This window comes from Monomorium pharaonis, chromosome 11 (assembly GCF_013373865.1).
Source record: "Monomorium pharaonis isolate MP-MQ-018 chromosome 11, ASM1337386v2, whole genome shotgun sequence".
NCBI classification, from domain to species: domain Eukaryota; kingdom Metazoa; phylum Arthropoda; class Insecta; order Hymenoptera; family Formicidae; genus Monomorium; species Monomorium pharaonis.
Window position 1 is genome coordinate 12,051,550 of NC_050477.1, and position 25,184 is coordinate 12,076,733.

Here is a 25,184-nt window from a genome sequence, read left to right on the forward strand (position 1 = left end):
AAGCAACAAGATTAATTTCAACGAAAAATTAAACGAATATTTTACTTTACTGTAAAAATATTTGTTTTCAAGAATTTTTTTTAAAGAAAATTCGAAGCAATTAAGATGCAATTTTTGTCGAATTATTTATTATTGACTTACGTCATAAAAACAAAAAATCTTAATTTATATGAGTTTGTACATCAACTAACCGATATTACAAACTTAAAATTGACAAATTATTTTCGGAAGGCCATTATTTTGTCAATTTTCAAATTTTAATATTATTTATAGTGAGGCATGAATTTATATAAATTAAAAAATAAAATCTTTTAGTTCTCATATTAGATCAATAAGTGACTTTTAATCATTTTTGCAGAAAGGATCTACAATTCTCAATTTAACTCCATCTATCATTGTAAAGGCTGCGACAATAATTAACGTCATCGTAATCTACGAAAATAAATCAACAGAAAAAAAAACAAAATAATATACATCATTTCAACAAGATTATCGAGGCAAAAGACATCTGCGATCAGAAAAAAGAAAACAACTGGTCAGTGCGTTGCGCTGCCCAGTTTAGAGCAAGGGTTTATCTAAATCTGACCGTTCGATTCCGTCCCGTTGTCATTTCGCGCCAACACAATTGCGCGATTGCAATCGTGCACAAGAAAAATACACGAGGGACTGGAGGAATCATTAAAATTACCGCGGCGTTTGGAGCTGCATTGCGTGCACGCTACACGGGGCTGGCTATATTAAGTCCACCGGCGCTAAACCAAACCTTTTATGCCCTCGTTCCGTAAATGTCCGTGTACATCTTTATCGTCGGGGGTCTATGCAGCTGAGCGCGAGTGGCGCTGTAAAAAAGGAACGAGGACGCGAGATATTTCGTACGGACGGGCGCGAGAGAGTCCGACCGACGTATTCCATTAGTGTACCTCGTTCAGCAAACTCGTCATTATCGCGGGTGTAACGGGTAGGTGCGCACCTGCCGGGCCAGACCGCGCTCTTGCTCTAATTTTTCTTCTCTTTTTAAGAGCGCACACGCCGTCTGTCTCCGCCATTACACGACGAGACGTTAAGGACAGCTGCATTTTCATTTACAGCTATATCGCGTAATTTTGAGGGATAAATCCTCGGTAGGTACACGCAGAAAAATTAACATATTGTCTATCACTTGATTTAAGTGAGTAAAAGTTCAAGTATCAAAGTTTCACAAGTTTATATACACGTAAATTTGTCATGAGTTTATCATATTTATTTAAAATATTATGAATATCTTGGTAATTTAATACTTCAATCAGAAACATTTTTTATCTGCCTATTGTTTGGGCTTGGTCTTTTTTACGAAATTTTTACAATACTCTTCGAAAGAATATAAATTCTTTTCCCGAATAACATGAAAATGAGCTTTTCTCAAATTAGTGATGAGTATAATTCATGACTTATGAAAGAATTATTCCTTGTTAAAGATAACCGTTGTTTAAAAGAAGAAAAGCAAATTGAGTAATTGCTTTTCTTAGCAGTGGAATTGTTATCTTTCTGTGCGCACGTTAGAAATTAAATTACGAACGAGTCGTATGTATTATTAAAAGAAAAATTCGTTATAACATCGATCATGGCACGCAGTGTTCGAAGGTAATCTGAATTAAAGCGCTTCATCGTTTATTCATTTACTTGACCGAGTCACGCATCATGCTTCCGTGCTCGAATCGGAAATGTCTCGTATATCCACACACACACACACACACACACACACACACACACACACACACACACACACACACGTACGCACGCACATATTGGCAGTCTGTTTGATTTTACATTTCGCCGTGGTCTCTGCGTCATATTCGCGATTATCGCAGACACAAAACGACGGCGGCGTTTAATACCCCGCAGAATTGCTTCGCGGATTGTCGATAGAATTTACGACTGATTTCATTTAAACTCTTGATCGTTATAAATTGACAATACACGTTTTTCGCTGGATTTTGTGCTGGAAAACGCGAATAATTAAAAAGCGATCGGCGGAGTCCAATTCACTTAATACGAATCGCGGTGCTCGACGATATTCCCCCACGCCGAGTTCGTCACTTAGACTATTCAGGTGCGAATTACTCTCGCTATTGCACTTAACTAATTGGTCCATTAAATTATACGTTACATTTTAATCAGAGGATATCACGCCGTCCGTATTCAAATAATATATATCTCTGCCCCGTCGCGTCTCGACCGACATGCAAATTTGTATTCACTGCGAATCGCGAGATAATTTGTCCCCATCACCAACCCTTTAATCATGGTAATAAGTAGCATATCGAGGATAAAAATCGCCCGGCTCATAACCGATGCTTTATGATTCCAAAGCCGTTTTCCAAAGTCCTCGAGAGGGCATTTCTAATCGCGACTGATGGAGAAGCGACTCTGACGCGGTGATTGGAGGGAGGGAGGAGGAAAAGAGAACGAGTAAAGACCTAAGCTTCATAATTGGCGTTTGATCACCGACTTATGAGAGCGCTCCATGCCAAACCGCCGCCGCCTCATAATCAATCAAAGCTGACGTGATTAATAGCCGAAAGATAATGAAAAATGATCGACCTAAGGCGACACGCGCGCCTGATACCCCGTATTCACTTGCCCCGTGATTATCGCTTTTCCGAGCGTTACCGCTAATGATCGCAATCGTTCGGCCGTAATGCAGTTGAAAGAAAGCAAATCGAAGTATTTCCACATCCATAGAGGAATACGGCCAACTAGTTTTTAACTTTTTAACTACTTTTTTATGGCGATGGAAATTCTATACGAAGAAAACCGTTTTGCTGAAGGGGAGAGATTGCTGAATGCGTATCGGTTTCCTAAATTGCGCCTCTCCGATATTTATACATTTATACTTTTTAACGTAAGCAACATTTAGTGACAAAGATGTGAAATGAGAAATAAGTAATGTAAATTAAAATTTTTCAAGAAATTAATTAAGCTATGTAAATCGACTATATTGGCAAATGTTACTAAATTGAAAATTGAAACATTGTACTGATTCATATCTTATAGTATAAATAAACAAACATTTGCCAGTAATCACATGATGACACTAACATTCTTCACTATTCATTAACTAAAATTTTTAATAAGGAACAGATAAGGTTATCTTTCTCTCGTTTTTTGTTAGATATTAATAACTTTTTTAAAATTAGGTACAATGTTAATTTTTAATTAATTTAGCTGGTATAATAATAAAGGAAAAGGTGATATTATAGGTTGTGTAAATGTCATGCTACTTACATCATTTCTGTTATTAGTGACGAATTCTAATTACTTATGGAATTACTTGTTTAGCAGCCTGCTATGTAATGCTAATATGCCAATACATTATACCTGACATTTATAAAGCTTTTTTATTTTTGAGTATTTCAAAACTCACACACACACACACACAATATATTTTAACATTTAATTACATATTTAATGATACATTCTTTATTCTTTTGAATATATTATTACACGTGAATGTTTTTTGACACAAACACTTGAGTGTTTTTTTAGTATTTAATGTTTTATTTGATTTTACTAACTGCAAAATCTATTTTGACTTAGTCAAAACTCTTGCAATCCAATTACCGATTTCCCCTCGTTAACGTACAATCGGCATTGGGCGCGCGCGCGTGTACGAACGCACATCATTGAGTTTCACTTTTGTTGGCGATGGGCTAATTGGGAATTCTCTGTGCGTTGCCGGAAATTCTTGTGTTCTTCATGCACATTAAATTTCCCGTCCCGCGCGTTTGTACAGAGAGCGAGGGCCGAGAGTGCGTATTGTTCCTCTTGATGTCGGGCGGCGCGAGCCGGTAATTATCAGTAATTAGATTGCAAGAATTTTGACTAAGTCAAAATAGAAGAGTATTTTCTGATCTCTATTCTGTAGCTAAAGTTTTATGTTTTTTAGTCAAATTTCTTTCCATATGTATTATACAATCCATTACAAAACTATTGCCTCTCGATTTTGCACGGCATATAATGAACGCGTAATTCCTTCCAAGAAACCGCGGACGAACAGAAGTAAAGGAGAGAGATCTAAGCGTTAGATATTCCATCGAATCTGCAGCAACTATAACAATTAACGCTTTCGAATTATTCCGTTTCGCACACAGAAAAATATATTACAGCCACGAAAAGTAATTACTTAATTTTATTCCGTTTAAGTAATAGTTTTCTTCAACCAAGGATATTTTCTTAATATTAGTTTTAAAGTATGCTTGTCACAAGTATTAAAAGATCTCAGCATTTTTTACCTAAAATAAAAATTTATTTTTGTTTCAAGAATATTATAAAACTTGATTGAAAAAAAATTACATATTAGGACTCTAGATAGTAAGTAAATCGAATATTTGTTTGAAGTGAATATTCTTGTTTGAAATATTACACTTACTAAAATTCAGAATGTTTTAAAGTAAATGTGATACTTGTGGCAAGTTTATCATAGATTTATGGATATAGAAAGAAACCAATTATTTAGAACATGTAATATTTACTTGGAAGTACTAATTAATTTACCGTGTGCACGGACACTTCTTAATTCGCCAAATTTGCTCGCACGAACCGTGCATCCGTTCGCAATTTCAATTCGGTATTTAATTCAGGTGTCACTTAAACACGCGCGCTTAAAGACTCGCACACCGCATTGTACCGCGCCGCGCCGCGCCGCCACGCGCTGCGAGCTAAATCAAACAACGACGCAAATTGCAAATGGGAACTAATTGCTTTCGCGCTTTACTTACAACCGCAGTAACGTTTTAACAAGCCCCCGACGCAGAGGCGGCGCGAGCCGGCCGGCATCGGGAGGGCCACACGCGCCCCCGGTCCTCGCCCTCTGTACAAACGCGCGGGACGGGAAATTTAATGCGCATGGAGGGTACAAGAACGGCAACGCACAGAGAATTTCTAATTAGCCCATCGCGGACAAAAGTGAAACTCAATGATGCGCGCTCGCACACACACGCACACGCGCGCGCGCGTCCGATGTCGATTGTACGGTAACGAGGGAAAATTGGTAATTAGATTGCAAGAGGATTGCGAGCGCCACGCGACATTTCCCGTCGACGTCGATAGTCACATAATTATTTTAATGCGCATAATTTGTGGAAAACGGCAAAAGCCACCTCCCTCCTCCTGCTTTAGTTACATACACACGCGCATGCACGCACGCACGCACGCACACACACACACACATATACACACACACGCACGTATATATTTATTTATTTATTTATTTATTTATGATCAAAATTGTATTGTACTTTTGGGGCGAATATCATATGCGCGTTTGATTCGCATTTATAACGGAACTTTATGTTATTTCTTGTGTGATTTTATATATATTTTCCACACAGAGAGAATAATTTTGCTAAAAATGTCTAAAAATTTAACTAAATATATCTCTGACAATAATTGTGTTAGATCATTAAAATAATTGTGTAGGATGTTCAAATTTATTTGTAGAATGTCAAATCTTTTTGCATTATCATATTTGTCTAATGAAGCTACTTTGAAACCCATATATTTAGTTACATTTTTAGATACATCAGAAAACCATATAATTTTTCAAACTGTGTGCAAATTACTGTTTTTAAACACAGTTCTAAAATGAACAGCAATATTACAATATCAATTCGTATTCAATTTAATAGTTTGGATGCTAATAAGCTAATATTTTAAATACTGTAAAAATGTATTGCGAAAAATATTACTCCCGGACGGGATTCAAACTTTTCTACTTTCTGGGACGAACGTCTTCACCAATTCGATTACTGAGATATAAAGTGATATTTATTACAATCGGTGGTATCGTAAACTTTAATGGTTAATTTATATTACTTTTTATACATTTGATTAACATTGAGAAGGCGAAATAACGCCCAGACACTATTGTAAGTTTATTCTGAAACGAGCGAGTTTTTTCTGAATGTTAACAAAGGGCATTAAAGGTAGTCGTTTAACAAACAAATTGAGGATCTGTGAAAGAATTAAACTTTACGAGGCTATACGAAAGAAAGCGTCGAAAGTTAATCGCACAGCTCGCGCATTCCATTGATTACCTTTTCCTCTTCCTTTAAATTCGTTGCATCGAGTTTATAAACTTTCTTATAAACTAATTTTTAAATGTGTGTGCATGTAACAAGTTTTTGTGAGGTTGATTTGACTTGATTGTTTGATAGTATGTGCGAAATTAAATTGAAACAAATCTGAAATTTTCAAACATTTATGAGATCAAACTAGAATCAAAATTTCTTAAAATTATATTACATGCTAATTTAAACGTAATAAAGTATTTTTAATAATGTTGCAGATTCCTTTTAATAGACAAGAAAATTAATTACACGAATTTAGAAAAATAATTATAAAATAATAATGTATTAAGTAAAAATGTTTAATAAAGATTGACAAATAAAGTATAAAATATTATATATTATAAGGATATTATATTAATAAATTAGCATTTAATAAATACACATTATACAAATTGCAATATTACTATCGAAGTGATAATAATATTTGAAACGATTAAACAAACTTAAGAAAACAGTTGTCTATCGTGTACATAAATTTTGAATAGATTATAAGATTGTGAAATCGACAAACACAATTAGGCATGACGATACAAAATTGGTCGCGCAGAAAATGTAAATGAGACAATCAAAATAGGCAATTAGTTCGAAATCGAATCATCATGATTCGTATTTCTCTAAATTTATTTAAATTCGAGTCCACTGTGATTTGATTTCATTTGAACTATTTCTACGTGCTAAGGTCAACATGACGTCGATGTCTACGAATTATTGTTAAATACTAGCGGGGCATAAAATCTCGCAAACCGAACGGAGTGCACGTTTAATGTCCCTTATTTTTATAAGAACGCGAATGGACGTGCTTGAGACGAACAATGAGCGATTCTAACGAGATTCTTCGATCTGTTCCCAACGATAACGTCGATACGCGCGGCAGGAGGAGACAACTCCAAAGGTTCTGTTCCGCAGGACAAATTGTTCATCCCTCCCCCCTCTCCCGCTTCGATCTTCACAACAATCCGCATCTCTCTGCTTTCTGCCCTCCCGTGACGATTTTACAACGCGAAACTCGACGGCGAGAGGGACCGCGGAGCTCCGGTCCCCCGAGGAGCGCGTTGATAAAGCGGAGGATGCACCGTATTATACGGAGCATCGGCGCTTTCATGACGTTGTTTGCGGAACGGTGTTTGTCGCGCGGGTGTGTTCGCGTGCGCGCGCGCGCCGGTGTGTTTGCCTTGATGATACAATTGTATGTACAGCGCGGGAGGCCCTGTTCGCCCCGGCACGAGCACGGCATCCGTGTTGCTTGACTGGTCCAGTTGGCGACGTGCATAGGCCGAGCTAGATATCTGTGTTTGTACATACGGAATTTGCGTTCACGACGGCCGTTGCGCTGGCGATTTGCGATGGAATTATCAAGAAGACCCCGATGACCGCCTCGTAGAATGATAATATGCGACGATAGACGTACCGCGTCCGATTAAACGATATATTCGCGAATACTAATGTTCTCGTTTGTAAAACAATTTAAACATAATTTAGATATAATTGACACTTTTAGAAATAATTTGGATGAAATAAAGTTTTGCTTTTTTTTATTTAAAAAATTATTATATCTTGAAAGAATTTTCTAATGTGTGATTGAAAATCTTTGAAGTCCCAAATTTATGTTTTTATATAAACTAGCGATAACTTTTGTATTCCAGTATAAGTTATAATTAATTTTTTTTAAGTTAAAGCATAAAAATTATATTTACTGCTTAAAAAAACAAATACTCTATTTATTTTTTTTTAAATAATGATTATCTTTAATATTATTATTTAAATATTATTTTCTTGATGATAGTCTTGAAATATACTCATCATAAATTTTAGAAAAATTTATTAGCATGTAATAAAAAAAGAATCTATACTCGCTCGACAAATATTATAAAATTTTATTAAAGCAAATTCTCAATAATAAAAAAATTAATTTTTGTTTTAATTACTATTATTGACTGAAGTAAAAAAAGTTACCAATACTAGCACTTTGTTTTTATTATAATATAAATATTTTATATGTATGTATACATGTGTACACACACACAACGCGCGCGCGCTTATTATTAAAAATTATTCTCTTAAATTCTTTGTTATGCTTTCCTTTAGCGATGAATTCAAATAAATAATATAATGAAAATATTATCGCAAAACAACATATTATTAGAAAATTCCAAATATATTGAGAGTTATCCACGTATTTATTATACGATTATGTATGTATAATGATGACAGATGCTGAATAAAACCCAAGTCAATTTTAAATGTTTTTCTATAAGTAATATATGTATATCTTTTGTATGATAATTTGTAAATAATCTTTGGAATAATGCAATTTCTAATATTTTATGTCTTCTTCTTTCTCACATTCTCGTTATTCAAACAGTGTTAAGAGAACAATACTGCAATAGCGATATAGCATTGATTCGAGAATAAGGTGGCGGTTTTAAGAACAGGCTTTCTAAAATAAGGAAGCAAATGGAGTTGGCGGAAAGTATTAATGCGAGGTATGGAAGTAAGATAAGTGAGCCGTGGCGGCCGTTACGCGCCACGACCGCCAGATATATCCGGGATCGCGAAACTAATTCCAGCCTCTAATGGTTCTGCCAATAGCAATTTCTATAAGACTGAATAGTGATTCTCAGATATTAAGAGAGAGCGTGAAACTTTCTTTCGACCCTTTTCGCACGGAAGGGAGATTCTGCTCCCGTGCAATTTCCGTTCGCGCTCTCTCTCTCTCCCTCTCTCTCTCTCTCTCTCTCTCTCTCTCTCTCTCTCTCTCTCTCTCTCTCTCTCTCTCTCTCTCTCTCTCTCGCGCGCGCGCGCTCGCGCTCTTCTCTTTCTCCTGTGACCTGTTCTTGTTCCGTTCTTCTATCTATTTCGGACCGCCCTAGAAGTAAAGGCATAAACATCTAATAGGTTCTTTTTTGTCAGCGATAACGAAAAGAACTGCAATGATTGATTTTCGTCTAACTAACGACCAAACTTTTTATCTCGAACGCCGCCAAGACCAATTCAATTTATATCAAATGAAACATTCTCCGCCGTTTATAAAGGTCTATCTTCATTAATCGCCATAGACATTACGCAATTATTGTTTATTAAAAAGCACCCATTCTCCATAAAAATGTAGTTTTAATACGATTAAATTCTTATATACACACACACACACACACAAAACTATAAAATAAAAATAAAATAAAGTGTACATGTCTCGTCTAAACATAATAAATATTAATTTTACTAAAGAGAAATGTGTTTCCACAATTTGTTTATACATCAAAGTGTCATATTTTGTCATTAATTTTTTTATGTAATTTTTGTATCACTTTCTAACATATATTTATCTTATTAAATTAACATAAAAATTTAAGAGGGCCGTTTTAAACATGCGTTAAACTTAACGTCAAATAATTTTTCATTATTTCAATTTCAAATCAATTCAACCGTACAGTATGGAATAACGCATAATGTGAGCGGATCTCTGGCATCTTGATTGCTGGCATTTCTTTATTGGGCTATCATCCGACATCGTTTGTACATCTGTGAATATATAATTTCTCCGGGGCGAGATATAAACGACATAGTCGCCGTGGCATCGACAAATCGATACGGCGTAGTATACTTCCGGCGAGTCTCGAGACACCGCATAAACTATCACTCCTATCACGTGCATCAATGTCGCGAGCAATTTCAACGTGGCCGCCCAAAAATTCGCTCGCTCGTGCATCTTGAAGGGTCATCTCCTTCGACTTTCCACCTGCAATTTTCAATTTCCTCCTTCCTGTCGATCCCCGTTGAGAGCGAACGTCGAAGGGTAGAGATAGAGATTTTCGCGTTGAGATCTCTCGCAGTACGAAATTATCTTTCTTTAAGACGCACAATTTACGAGAGGCAATATGCTCTCTCGGTATTCAATAGAGGATCCTCCTACGGGTCGAACCGGAAGCGCCGATTCTTCGTCCTTCGATCCGCCGCTTCAATCGTTCAGCTCCTTTTGTATCTGCACAAAGGTCTTGCCTTTCGTCTCGGGCGCGAGGCGGAGAATCAGAGCGGTACATACCGTCACGATCACGAAGAATGCAAGGTAAGGCACCGAGTGGCCGTAGTTCCACGTGACGGCCACTAGAATGTAAGCCTTCGCCGCTATCACGGCGAAGCAGCCGCTGGTGGTAGCCAGAAGACACGTGGCGAGTGCCTTGACTTCGGTGGCGAACATTTCGGACATCAGAATCATTTGCATGGGCAGCAGGCCGCAATTGAAGGCGAACACCAGCAGCACCGCTGAAATTAGCAGCGCCCCTGAATACGCGGACACGTCCACGTCCAGGTAGTCCTTCGCATAAAAGAAGACGCCGATCACGAGGTTTGACGTGGCGGCAGTTAAGCCGGAGAAGAGTATCAGTGGCTTGCGGCCCAGCTTGTCGACCAGGAAGATCGTGATTGTCGCAGAGGCCACCTGCACCACGCCGATTATGATATTGGCCGTGTGTTCGGAGATCATCTGAAGCTGAGCGGACTTGAAGAGCAGCTGGCCATATATGATCAGCATAAAGAAGCCCCCAATCTGATGGGTGACCGTGATCAAATTGATGATGATGAAGGCACGACGACTGGCGTGTGCAGTCATCAGCCTCCTGACACTACTGGTCTTTTGGTGCTGTTTTTCGTTAGATATCGACGTGACGATCGCCCGCAACTCTTCCGAGACGTCCATCTTGCCGCGCAACTTCTCCAACGCCGCCTCCGCCTCGTCCGTTTTCTCCGTCATGACTAAGTAGTACGGCGACTCCGGCATGAACCAGAAAGCGATCGTGAAACCAATGGACACGGTCAACCAGATCACCGCCGCTGTCGATATCGACAGGTACGGTGCGATGGTGAACATCATGAGAATACCGAGGTTGAACATGATCATGCTCGCGGCTCCTCCGGCGCCTCGAGTGCTCGGCGACGCAATTTCCCCGATGTACATTGTGAATACGCACATGAATTGGCCTAAACACAGACCGCCCATGAGTCTGGCCACGTAGAGAACCTGTAATAAACAAATTTGTAAAAGCAAATTCTCCAGCTGAAAAAAGTGGAATCATATAACTTTTTCTTTATTTAGAGAATTATACAGCTTATAAATAAAATCTCATATTCTTACAATAGTAAAATTATTTTTTTATTCTAAATGTTCTTTAAACTTCAGATTTTTACACGTACACAGAATTATTTATTAAAGTAAAAAAAAGGTACTTTATTAAAATTATTTATTTATTTATTTATTTATCTATTTATATAATTAAGTATTTATATTGAAACAAATTAATACATTTTGTTGATTAAATAAAATATTTTGTAAATAGAAAAATTTGACAAAAGAAATTTAACAAAAGATAAATGTTAACCAAAAAGCAATGTTTATTTTAATAAAAAGTTTTTTGTTAAAAAGTTAAACTTAAAAGAATAATGTTTAGAATTAAATAAATTTATTATGTAAATTTAAAAATATTTTATAAAAAATCTGAATATTTTTTAATTTTTTCAAATTAACATAATGTGTAAAATATTTAAATAAGAATACTTTGGCCAATTAAAAACTGTTAGATACAAGTATTTGTACTGATATAACATTTAATATACTATCAAAACACATCATTTACTTTTATTTTAGGTCTCAGTTTTAGGTTTTATCTTAAAAATATTACTTTATTAGTATTTTATATAAATATAACAAAGAAAAAAAGGTTTATAATGTTGCGCTATTTATTCTATTTTACAGTTTTTTAATTACGAGGAATAAAATTATGCCACATCCGCCTGTTACATGCTGCATCATGATTGCTGATATATTACAAAAGTTTAATTGCTTGAAAAAAATTCTTTATTTAAAACCAAAATATAATTTTTTACTGTAAATAAATATTTATTTATAATACAATTTATAATACAATTTATTTAGATCTTGTTTATTTTTGGAATAAATAAATTTGTGTTTAATCACAAATTTTATATTTAAGAAAATTTATTTTTTTTTTAATTGTTTATTTTTTTATATTATAATCTAATTAGAGATTCTCTTTTTAAGCTAAAAACTCATATTTTAAAAATAATTTTATATATAAAAAATATTACTTATTATTATTATTAATAATATTAATGGATGTATATGTTTCTTTAAATATTTTTCTTAGTGTATATAATTTTTTTTTAATTTTTGTTTGCAATAAATTTACTTGAAATTTTACTTCCCATAAAATTTAATTTTTTTTTAATGAGATTTACACACACACACAACTGTTATTTTAAAAATTTATTTAAAGAAAATTACATTAAAAAATTGGAAAAAATTTAATAATACCGATGCATTAATAAATCATAAATTGTATGCACCCTATTATGAATAATCATAACTCCTCAAAATTTTATGTAATTCTTAAATTACGTGGAAAGACGTAATTATATCTTTTATATACCGTTGCATCCTATTAATTTTTTTTAAGATTTCGTAAATTGGAAGAGAATATATATTGCAATGTTAAAGAAATAAATTAAAAGAGAAAATATTATAATACTAAAGAAGCAAAAAGATTTATGTTAATAAATTACGTTTAGGCATTAAATAATATTACTGTAATTCTCTCTCTCTCTCTCTCTCTCTCTCTCTCTCTCTCTCGCAATCAATCAATCAATCTTCCGGTCTCTCCCTGTCTCTCCCGGTCTCTCTCCGTCTCTCCTGGTCTCTCCCGTCTCTCCCCGTCTTTCCCCGTCTCTCCCGTTTCTCCCGGTCTCTCCCCGTCTCTCCCCGTCTCTCCCGGTCTCTCCCGGTCTCTCCCGGTCTCTCCCGGTCTCTCCCATCTCTCCTCATCTCTCCCGGTCTCTCCCGATCTCTCCCCATCTCTCTCTGTCTCTCCCCCTCTCTCCCGGTCTCTCCCCGTCTCTCCCGGTCTCTCCCCGTCTCTTCCCGTCTCTCCCCGTCTCTCCCCGTCTCTCCCGGTCTCTCCCCGTCTCTCCCGATCTCTCCCCATCTCTCCCGGTCTCTCCCCGTCTCTCCCGGTCTCCCCCCGTCTCTCCTGGTCTCTCCCCGTCTCTCCCCGTCTCTCCCGGTCTCTCCCCGTCTCTCCCGGTCTCTCCCCGTCTCTTCCCGTCTCTCCCCGTCTCTCCCCGTCTCTCCCGGTCTCTCCCCGTCTCTCCCGATCTCTCCCCATCTCTCCCGGTCTCTCCTCGTCTCTCCCGGTCTCTCCCGGTCTCTCCCGGTGTCTCCCCGTCTTTCCCGGTCTCTCCCCGTCTCTCCCGGTCTCTCCCCGTCTCTCCCGGTCTTTCCCGGTTTCTACCCGTCTCACCCGGCCTCTCCCCGTCTCTCCCGGTTTCTTCCCGTCTCTCCCGGTCTCTCCTGGTCTCTACTGGTAGATATGGGAGAAATGCAATTGAATAAATTGCAAGTAGCACAGAATCGGGCTATGCGAGTAATATTACAATGTAATAGATACACCAAAATAGAACATATATTACAAGCGTTGCAATTTATGTCTATAAAACAGAGACTACACTATAATGTATGTATATTTATATTTAAGGTTTTACATAACTTGGCGCCAAATTACTTAAGGGATAGACTAGAAGTAATTAGTAATAAAAATGGAAGAAAAACAAGACAGGAAGGGACTATCGCAATAAAATTCGTTAGAACTAAAAGTGCGCAAAGAAGCGCGTGTTACGAGGGCGTAAAATTATACAATACCTTGCCAGCAGAAATTAGAAGTTGTGAAAGAATTGATGTATTTAAACGGATGTTAAAGAAGCATGTATGTAAATCTATGTAAAACATAATAGCTGAGAAAGCTAAATAAACTTTAATCAATCAATCAAAAATCAATCAATCTCTCTCTCTCTCTCTCTCTCTCTCTCTCTCTCTCTCTCTCTCTCTCTCTCTCTCTCTCTCTCTCTCTCTTTCTCTCCCTCTCTCTCTCTCTTTCTCTTTCTATGATGTAAAATAGATCTCTCTGAATAAATTCTTCACTCGCGGCACAAATTTACAAGCAAAGAAAAAAGTATTCGCTAATTTTTCGCAAGATGATTTGCAGGACATCTCACGAAGATACTTTTGCTCACCCAGATACTCGTAGCGATTGCAATCAGGCCCCAACAGACGATTGACGTTATTCCACTGAACATGATAGCCTTTCTTCGGCCTATCCTATCGACTATGAGTCGATTGATTATCGGTCCCAATATGTGACCGATGGCAACCATGGCTACGAGGGTGGAAACGTTAGAGACGGTAACCGGAATCGACGAGTCCGACGCCATTAGCTTCACGATGCTCGGCGAGTCCCATCCTACGATCGCTCCAATGCACAAGCTTATAATTGAACCTTGATTTCGCATAATTGCACCATGTAATCACGACGTTCGGTCAATCGAGCGGGAGATCGTCGACAGCAGTAATAATCAACAGAATCAATAGAGAATTATTTACCATAATAACAATTGTTTCGTCCTAAAATTAGAATAGAAATCACTTACAATTAAAGATAGCCAGATACTCCCATGTCTTCGAGCCCCCTGGCGTCGTGTATCTTCCTTTCTTGGCATCAGTACCCATCGTGACGAAATTACTTGCGTTCCTGCGTTCTCATAGCACACTAGAATAGAGAGTAATAAGAACACAGTGGAATAAAAATGATTCTATATCCCTGTACATATTTTCACGAGATAACGCAGTAAGTACTGTGGTATTTGTAAGTGTGATTTGTGAAGATTTATGGTAGCACAAATACATAATATCTAAGATTAAGTTATCAAATGAGTATATACATCTTCGACTTCATATCTCTCAATAACGTTAAAATGTCATACAGTAGTGGCTCTTAGTAAATCTTATTCAATGTCCATTTACGATTTACTTGTGTATGGACATTACATACTCGCTTACATACTTTGCCATATACTTCAATGCATATATTTTAATCCTCTCCTGTTATATTCAGATTTATTTGATCTAAAATTTATTTCATCTTCTCATTACTCATATAAAAATGCAATACTGGGTAGTATTAAATTGGCCAGTAATTAATACTTATTTTAAGTATTAAAAGTATTGTTGTTAGCACTTTTAATACTCAAAATTAGTAATAATTACTGGCCAGTTTGATAAATTGTAAGGGTAATATTTTATTTAAAAATTACTTTTTCTGACACTTACCTATATGGTATATACACTTACCTATATAATAATTTTACCTATTAATGTAAGATTGTGTAAACTTTTTATTTTATATTTTTAAAAATCCCTTTTTTATCTTTATATTAATTACCCTCATATGACAAAATCTTCTCTTGTAGGATAAAACATCACTCCAAAAGAGTGAAAATTGAACTTATGCAGTTCTCGAATGATTTTTTCCTCTTTTCAAGATTTAGAGAGTAGTAGAGGCGAAATTGGAACAGAACAGCAATATAATTTTATTATATATTAACATACATATATGTTTCACATGTGCATGTATTCTGATTTTTCAAATGTATTACACAAAACGGTAAACTTATAAATAGAACTCCAATCCGACATAAATTATATATTGAAACGAGCTTTGTATTACTGAGCGAACACATTTCATTAAATCAAGTTTTAACATGAAAAGCAGCACGTGTCATTAATTTCTTTAATACAAAGTTTAGCGGAAAGCTTTAGTGAAAAGGTTAGATTTGAATTACTCGCCCGAATTAATTAATCATTAATTAATCATTAATTAAGTTAACAAAGTCAAGTAACAAAGGTAATATCGCCAAAGTTTACAAAACCGAAATAGAAAAAAAGCAAAAGTCAAACGATATCGGAAAATCAATACGAACTGTAAAACATACAGAATAATCGTTGAATATTCTAAAAGATTTTAAAGAGTGACTCTAATACATTAATTCAAGGTGAAATTTTTATATGACTTTATATATATCCGAAACGGTTTAGTTTCAAAGATATAGTATGTTAAAGTTGAAAAAATTTTGTTTTCTTCTAAAAATGTATTATCCTAAAAAATGAGCTTTATGCCTTTTATACGCAAAATTTCATCAAAATAATATATTCAAATAATATATTAAAAATTTTTGAAATTAAAAAAAAAACGAATTTTTTTTTAATTTTGACACTCTACATCTTTAAAACTTAAAGTTGCTTTAAACATATAATTATATAAAGTTTTTGTCTTAAATTAGTATAATAAGTTACCTCTCAAAATCATTCAGAACATTTAAATAATTCTATATAAATAACAAACGATAATTTTTTACTACATTTCAGATACATTTAAAAAATGTGCTTGTAAAAAATGCATTTGAGAAATTGATATGCAGAATATTAAATTAGTATTCTTGGCGTACAAAACAAGGTAAATAACAATAAAGATTAAATATTTTATTTGTGTAATTTCTTATAGATTATGAAGAAGAGTCTAATTTAATATCCATCGTGTAAGTTTTTTGCAAAATGTATTTATAGACACATATACACACACACACAATAATATAATAATAACAATAATAATTTTCTATATTATATTGTTGCGCGAATCACAAAATATCTAATTTATTTTATTGTAAAATTATTTTTTAAATTATTATTTTATTATTTTGTTTCACTCTTTGTATTTTCTACTTTATATTTGTATCACAAATACTTTTATAAAAATTATATTTTAAGCTCCGGATACTAAAATTATATTGCCAAAGTTTAAAAACTATTTTGAATTTGTGATCATGTGACAAGGTTTATATATGCTACATTAATAAACATTTCTTGACATCTCGTAATATAAAAATTTATACATTTCTACATGCTCCGTGATCATTTATCTAGGTCAAGAAAGAATAAATAAGATAAGAAAGAATAAACTGTCGGATAAGAAGAAATAAATCGTCGGTGACAACTTTAGATAGATCCATTTTAATAGAACAATATTTAATAGAACTTCTTCACGAATCAGAAATAACGCGCGGCAATTGAATTTTAGTTGCGTAGAGATGTTAAAGTATCGTTTCACTTGTACCAAGTACATCAATTTTCACGTACATAATTATCCCAGCTTTAATAATTAAAGTTGTTAAATTAATTTCTCAAATCCGATCAGGAAATATCCATCACCGAGTAATATTAATTGATCAACCAAGTCAATTCAACTTCCAGACATTGGCGTTATATCCTTTTACGTTAAAATTGCAACTGCACTTACTTTTTCGCAAAAAAAGGGAAGCTCAAGATACATCGCGGAATATCGTTTCGGATCGGGAGTGGTCCGGAAATGCAAGACTACATTTTTAAATACTGGAACATCCGAAATCCAAGACTGATCCGAAAAACGGCGAGTATTTTGTAATTCCATTCGCATTTTTATTGAAGTATACACAATCTGCCGCTAGTAGCTTATCGCGTCGCGTTGTGTCGATGACGATTACTACCGGCAAAGCAATTTTGCATACTTCCCTACAAATGCATCACTGTTCACACTGATTCAACGTTTTCGTTAGAGAAAAAACATCGATCTGGTACCACACTGCCATTGTTTGTGCGGGGTGGCCTCTGTTTTTAACGTGGACGTGCGCTGTTAGTAGAACAAATATTTTCGCGAGAGTTGTACATGAAACTGATGCGCGATTCTGTTTGCGACAGTGTGTTAACCGTAAAATTCTTTTCTTCTTTCGACAACACGTCTCTCTTCTTCGCTGATAAGCGCAGAATGTTACACAAGTGGTTTAACAATCGCGAAACTCGACGACGACGCATAGCCATATGTTGTAGACAACGCACAGTGGGCTGAACGGCGAAAAAAGCGGACATATTCGTAGAAAATAGTGAATTTCAGATATTCAAAATTGCATCAATGGTTATAGTTATTAGTTCAAGTAAAAGGCTTAAAATTATTGTTAATTATTTTTTTATTTTTTTATTTTATTTAGCGCCATAATGATTCTACCATTTTAGATTTTTAAATTTGATTTTGAATTTGAAATCCCAAAATAATAGGTTTATATTATAGTATTCATCAAATATTTTTTAATTTAAGACGAGTTGACTGCGAATGGAAACTCGTTCTCAGAAGAGAATCATAAAACATTAATTTTGAGAAGAATTGGTTAAAGTTGGTTGAAATATTTAAGGTACTTACAGTCAGATACTCATTGAACAAGTATTTGTGTAGAACTTTCTGGCACGAGTTGGCAGTTGGCACCATTCATATATTTGACTTCTAATTTAGATTATGTTCGAATTTTCGACATTTTCCGTTCAACAAATAAATTTAAATATTAATATTGTTTAAATATTAAAACTGTGTGTAAAAATTTTTCTTTTCATATTCCATACATGTTCTTCTTTAAAATAATCTTTAGTTTTTTTTAAATTGGACAATAATTGTGTTTATGGCATTTATTTGAAATCAAGCTGTTTAATAAAGACGCTAGTATGCAGAATCAAGAAAGAGGCGAAAATGAAAGGCGGCGAATAAATCAAATAAAGTAGACACAAAAAGTGAATCTGTTATAATATTAATATAAATGAGAATAAGTAAACAAATATCAATAAAATGTATAGATATAAAGCAAGAAGGCAGAATACAAACTGGTTAAAATAAAATAATCCCATAAACAAAGAACAATAACTTGCCAAAGATAGACTATCGCAAAACAACTTTCTGTACATAGAATAATTAAGTTTCAAAGCATACAACGCATTTAAATTGCAAAGGATGCAACGCATAAATAAAATCTATCTCGGTTAAATAATTAATCGCTCGTAGAGTGATACGAGAGCGATACAGTGTGGATTCGAGACTTGCGAGGAATGGCCGTGCGTTTCTATACTTGATTCATACTCGATCAAGGTTTCTTCCTGCACTATTCGATCTGTTCAATGGATTAATAGCTAGACACAAAAAATAATAGGGATAAAGATTGTATCACATAATAAATATTTATGACTAAACTAGAGATTAATACTTATTCAACGCGTAGTGTTAAATCAAATAAGCTATAGGACGTTAAAAGCCCATGTAAATTACTCGGTAAATAAAATTAATAATATTATGTAATTACGCAAAATAAGTAATATGAGATAAAGTAATAACAAAATAAATGAGTTATGTATCGCTGGAATAAGTACATGGATTAAAGTATAGTGCACTTATTTGTGACTTAAACAAAGTTACAGTCTATAGAATTGTAAGCATGACACAATACTTTGGTAACTTGTGACGCATATGCACATTGAATTACCATATGTACTCACACATCAATGTTATGTAATAAACTGCATAAGCTTTGCATAACTCGTGAAGAATGAAAAAAAGCAATGCCATGGTAAATGACGCAATATGTAGAAAAAATGTAAGAAAATAAGAGCCCCTGAGTTGGATATTTGAGTTTGAAAATCAAATTTTGAATTTCAAAAAAATGTTGACATGTCATATATCACTTTTGAAGTATTTAAAAATCTTATTTCATCAATTTTTTTTTTAATTTTTAATTTTTTTCAAATTTTTTTTAATTTTATCATCTTGACTGCGCCCCCCTAAAGCTTGCACCCGGTGCGGGGGCATCGACGGTACCGCCCTAGTTACGACACTGTACAGAGGCGTTGAATACCTGACACTCTTATCTCAGCAAGCCGTGATTTCTGAGGCCGAGATTACTCGTTAGTGATGCTAGCGGCAAGAATACTGTACTCGGGCCAGTGCCAGATCGAATAGCGCAGGAAGAAACCTTGATCGAGTATGAATCAAGTATAGAAACGCACGGCCACTTTTCACAAGTCTCGGATCCACACTGTACCGCTCTCGTATCACTCTAACGTGCAGCAAGTATGGATATGCACGGGCAGTCGCCCCTCTCGTAAGGGATCTCTGCAGAAAGAATAAGCCGAATGACGTAACAAGCGCTTGCATGTCTTTTAAAGATTGCAATTATCCCCGCTCGGATCCTCAGAAAAATGACTCTTATTGGTCAAATTTGTCACGTCATAAGGGAAGTCAGGCGCCCGTGTGTCATGATGGGGGGTCGAAACCGATTCTTGACTGCGTATTTGTTCATAGTAAAGCTGACAATATCGATTTATGCACATACGTCTACAAGTTTTGAACACAAGCTAAAATAAAATATTTTAATACGTAAATGAAAGGTGTTTACTTTCAATCATCAAAACTTTGTTTAATTAAAAAATAAAAAATTATTAACACTAATTTTAAGCCTTACTTGAACTAATAACTATAACCATTGATGCAATTTTGAATGTTTGAAATTCACCATTTTCTACGAATGTGTCCGCTTTTTTCGCCGTTCGTACCACTGCGTCGGTTTAGTCTGTCGCTCTTTTATGCATTGGATCACTTGTGTAATAGTATAATTATCAGTAATTAATTTCTTGTCTTAATAATTATTTTTAGAGTACTTCATTTCCTTTCTTGAAATTTTGTATTAATGTTAATGAAATACATCTGAAAGAGAGAGAGAGAGAGAGAGAGAGAGAGAGAATATAGAAAGAAGAATTTATATTATGCTGTATTTATGTATTACACTCTTTTGTATATTAAAATAACTCGATTTTAAAATCTGTCTTTCTCCCCGTCCCCCTCTCTTTCGCTAATCTAATTCTAACTCTAATTCTAACTCTCTTATTTTAATCAAGTTTGTTTTTATTTTTGATATCACATATTTTAATTTAATAAGATTTTTATTTATGTATTATTAACATTTTCCGAATTTTAGATATTAAAAAAATTTATTTGTTTGTTATAACCATTTTTAATCACGTATCACTTAGATAAAAATCTGAATAGATCACACAAAATCTTTTTTTTTTGTATGAAGTACAATAGTAATCTATTTAAATATTTTTATGGATTTTTCCTACCGTGCGCACTACCATTTTGGTTTGATGCATATTGAATAATTTTCTCTCTCTTTCTTTGATTTATTAATCAATCTTTTTCCACATATTATATATCGTACTTTTTTTATATTTTTCTGTTTTAATTTACTTTACTCATGGTATTTGAATTAAAGTGATTTTTAAATGACGCGTATAGAAAGAACGAATAATTCCAACACTATAATATTTTTAATAATTCTAAAATTTAATTATTTATAACTAGTTTTATAAACTCACGAAAATGAAAGTATAGGGAACATAGTAACAAATAAAATTGAACATGATATTTGTGGCTGCGACCTTAAATTTAATTGATAATATTTTATAAACAATATTAAAGATCTTGGGTAAACTAAATTAATGTTATTAGTTAGAATAATCTGATTAGTTTACTAATACTTAATTATGAAATAATAGCAAAATAATGAAATAACTATAATATTTAGTTAAAATTAATAGGATATTGAGGAGAAGGTTATTATGGGTCATAAATATTATTACTCGCATTATCTCCATTATTAGATGACAAAGTTTTTATAATTATTTATAATAAATTAAATTTTAGTAATTACTTATCGAATTATTTGTTTAGTACAACAGATAATATTACAATACATAATAATCGATATTTTTTATGAGATAAAGTATAATGATTATATATATATATATAAATTAATCACATATTTTGATACACTTATCGTAATGTGTGTCAATAATACATTTTAAAATTATTTTACAATTCTATTCTCTCTTATACTTTATCCTAATTATAACATATTGTAATTAATTAACATATTACATATTACATTCTCATTACATTTCTTACACAGAAAGAAAGATTTCTTTAAATTTAATAAACCGTTTTGTTCGACTGTTCCAAAGCATATATTTCTTTGTTTCTAATAAATTTTATTATATCTAAAGAAATCTGTATAAAATTTATTAAAACCAAAGAAATATATGCTTTAATCGAACAAAACTATTTATTAAATCTAAGGAAATCTTTCTTTCTGTGTAGTTCAGTAAAAATTAATCTTTTAATTATTTCTATTTCTTTTTATTACTAGTATGTTTTGTATATACAAAATTATATAAGAGATAAAAAGACATACAAATGTATTATATATGTACCCTTATATTTGTAATTGCACATAAATAAGTTTCATCGGAAAGTTTTCCAGTTTACTGATTTCACATTTTCCTCTAAATACACGAATATATAAAAAATCACAAACAAATATCTATTATAACTGAGAAAAGCTGCTTATATAATTATTTAAAAATCCACTTTTAAATTTTTACCCACTTTTGCGAAAACTGGATCGCGACTCACGCTCGCGGGAATTTTCAGTATCGATTGTTCTCGTGCACGCTGTATGATTTCCGTGAGAACACATCTATAGTAATAGCGTTACGTTTGAAAAGAATCCGGAGAGAGATAAACGTCGCGCGGTGGATGAGACACCCCGAATCCCATTATTTTAGCGGGAGGGATACTACTACGTAGTCGTCCCCGAAACAACTTGCATCGGGAAATCGATTGGTCGATCCTCCCGGACGGCGAGACCGAGAGGTGAGACTGGCTCCTCGTACATTGATATTCAGTGGCGGTTCTCGTCTTCTCTTCGAACCGTCAAGAAATTTTACCCGGGGCATTGCGACACGCGCGTCTCCCGTGGAATCGTTAAGTTCCCGGTCGTCGACAACGTCGGCGGCGCGCGGCGGCGCGCGGTGGCGGTTCGGGTATCGAATAATTATACAAGTCGAGTAAGTAGCCTGGCGCCGTGACAAGCGTGACGAGCTTTGGAATTCGTTATCCGACGGCCACGGTGCGCCGTCGTCGCAATGGAATCCTCTTCGAAGGGTTCTTATCCCACGACAAGCATATCGATTCATCGCCTCCCCGCCTCTTATCCCCACTAATTACATCCGAACTCGCAAGGAGGTTGAGAAACGCGGATGCCGCGATATTATTTCAATTTTATATTAGTGATCTGCAGTGTGGTCTTAGTTTTCCAGAAAAGTAAAACTGAGAAAAAACAGACTTAATTCTTTTTTCTTTTTCTGAAAAATAGTACTGTAACAATGACAAACTTTATTGAGGATAAAGTCACTTACTTATTATGGCTCCTAAATATGCAAGAAATCTTAAAGACATTGGCATGGAAAACGATAAAAGTGACATCTTAATAGAAAAAAAATAATCTGAAAAATATGACAAGAAAAAACCGAAGAAACCCGTTTCTTCTTCAACATTTCCACGAATTTTCCCCATTAAGAATGTTAATCGTAATATTAAACTCGAATTTATTTCAATGTTATTACTTTGAATTTATTTCGGTATTATTACTTGAACTGACTCTGATGTCTGCTTCGAGAAGTGTTCACATTCTATTCTAGCTAATAAATCTATAATCGATCACTTAAAAAAAAATCGCACGTGCAATTTCGTTGATAGTAAAGCCGATCGAGTGGTCAATTTTTCTATTTTGCACGGTAAAATCTCTATCTATAACGTATATCTGTATATCGATATATATATTTCAGGGCAACAATCAAAGAGCAGAACGGGCTTTGCAGCGGAATGGCTTTGATCGTTCTATTAAATATCCCTTGTCTATTGAATAAATCCATACCGCTATATGTGGGCATGCGATAGATATTTCTATTCGCCGATGAAAACAATTGTTGATATTCCGGTCCACTTGTGATATCCCCCGCCGATCTGGCAAAACCGATGCATTCAGGTATTAAACTGAAATATCAAATCAACAGCAGAATAACCGTGTGTACCTCTACGCGATTTTATAAATCCGGGTCGACCTGCAGATACGTCCCTCAGCAAAAGAAGTTGCGCAACCAACTCCGAACAACACGGGTGCAGCAATAAGCTCTGATACACGGGGAGAATTTTTTCTTAGAATTTACTCTCAAAAATTATAATAAAATCGTGGAACAACATAAATTTTGAAGGATATTTTACTATACTTTTAATAAAATTTAGTACTTTTAATAAAATTTAATTAAATTTGGTCAAAATTTATTAAATTTAACTGAAAATTTTAGTAAATTTTACTAAATTATTCTAAATTATACTAAAATTATAGTAAGAATCTTCATGTTGTCCCATACCATAATTTTGAAGATAATTTTAAAAGAAAATTCTCTCCGTGTATAATGTTTATCGACCTTTTAAAATTTGTGCTTATACAAAACTAGTTGATATCAATAAATATCAATAAACGTTAACGGAGACTCGATAATATTATTTTTATCAATTTTATCGTCATTTATCAAAGGTGTAGCTTTAGAAAAAAAAAACTTTTCTAAGAAAAAATAGTTGAAGACATTTCTGTCGATTTGTTCGCTGCGTCTATTCATTAAGTTGCGCCGCGGACTTATATTAATTACATGACGATGTGAAAGCAATTACCGGTAGAAATCAATCTGCCCGCGTTGCTTCGTCAATTTTCACTAATCCGATTAATATATCGGCTTTGAAACTGCCGGGTATTCAGCTGGTGTAAATTAAATTATTTATCGGGTATTATGCCGCTGAATGAGAATTTGAACGTCGCCCAGCATCGCTTAATGACAAAATCGTGTTCGTTACGCAACTCCTACGATGAATATCACGAAACAGCAATAACAACGTGCTAAAAAAATATCGGTGTGAACAGTGCGAAATTTATTACAGAATGTTTGCCACGATTTTCTGCTGTACTAATATCTCCGCCATTAATTGATAAATTAATACAATCGTGAGAAAAAAATATCTGAAAATCTCAGTTAAAGCGGATTCTGGTGCTTAATATAAAATGTTAGTATCCATTATTAAATACATATTTTCAGTTCTATGTAACTGATGTGCATGCTGATACGTTTTGTCGAACTTGAATACTGAAGCTAGAAAAAATATTTTAAGTTAAATTGATGAACTTTATACGATACTATAAACGTATTAAAAAAAAACTATAAAAAATTTATTGCGAGTGATTACTTAGTAATTACTTAAAATTATTTATTTAGTAGCCTGCCATTATGCAGTAATGCTAATATGCCAATACAAAATACTCGATTTGTTATACACTTTTATTTTTGAGCATTTTTTGAAACTCTTTCAAAGTACATTTTAACATTTAATTACACACTTTTACATTACACTTTATTTTTTTTAACTAAGCGTATTATTACAT

General features: G+C 34.2%; 1 protein-coding gene across 3 annotated transcripts; it reads right to left on the reverse strand.

The window, feature by feature from the left end:
* Positions 1-9,394: 9,394 nt before the first annotated feature.
* Positions 9,395-20,562, reverse strand: LOC105835177 (facilitated trehalose transporter Tret1). Of its 3 annotated transcripts, none has more exons than XM_036293816.1 (4): positions 18,233-20,562; positions 14,598-14,716; positions 14,184-14,446; positions 9,395-11,121 (listed from the first exon to the last, which is right to left on the reverse strand). In XM_036293816.1, exons 2-4 carry the CDS (start codon positions 14,674-14,676, stop codon positions 10,063-10,065), a joined length of 1,401 nt encoding a protein of 466 aa, XP_036149709.1. In that variant the 5' UTR covers positions 14,677-14,716; positions 18,233-20,562; the 3' UTR covers positions 9,395-10,062. The 3 variants fall into 3 exon arrangements, with proteins under 3 accessions (XP_036149709.1, XP_012533664.1, XP_028047397.1); XM_012678210.3 differs by lacking the exon at positions 18,233-20,562 and adding an exon at positions 17,300-17,802; XM_028191596.2 differs by lacking the exon at positions 18,233-20,562 and having other exon boundaries at positions 14,598-16,077.
* Between the last annotated feature and the right edge of the window lie 4,622 nt (positions 20,563-25,184).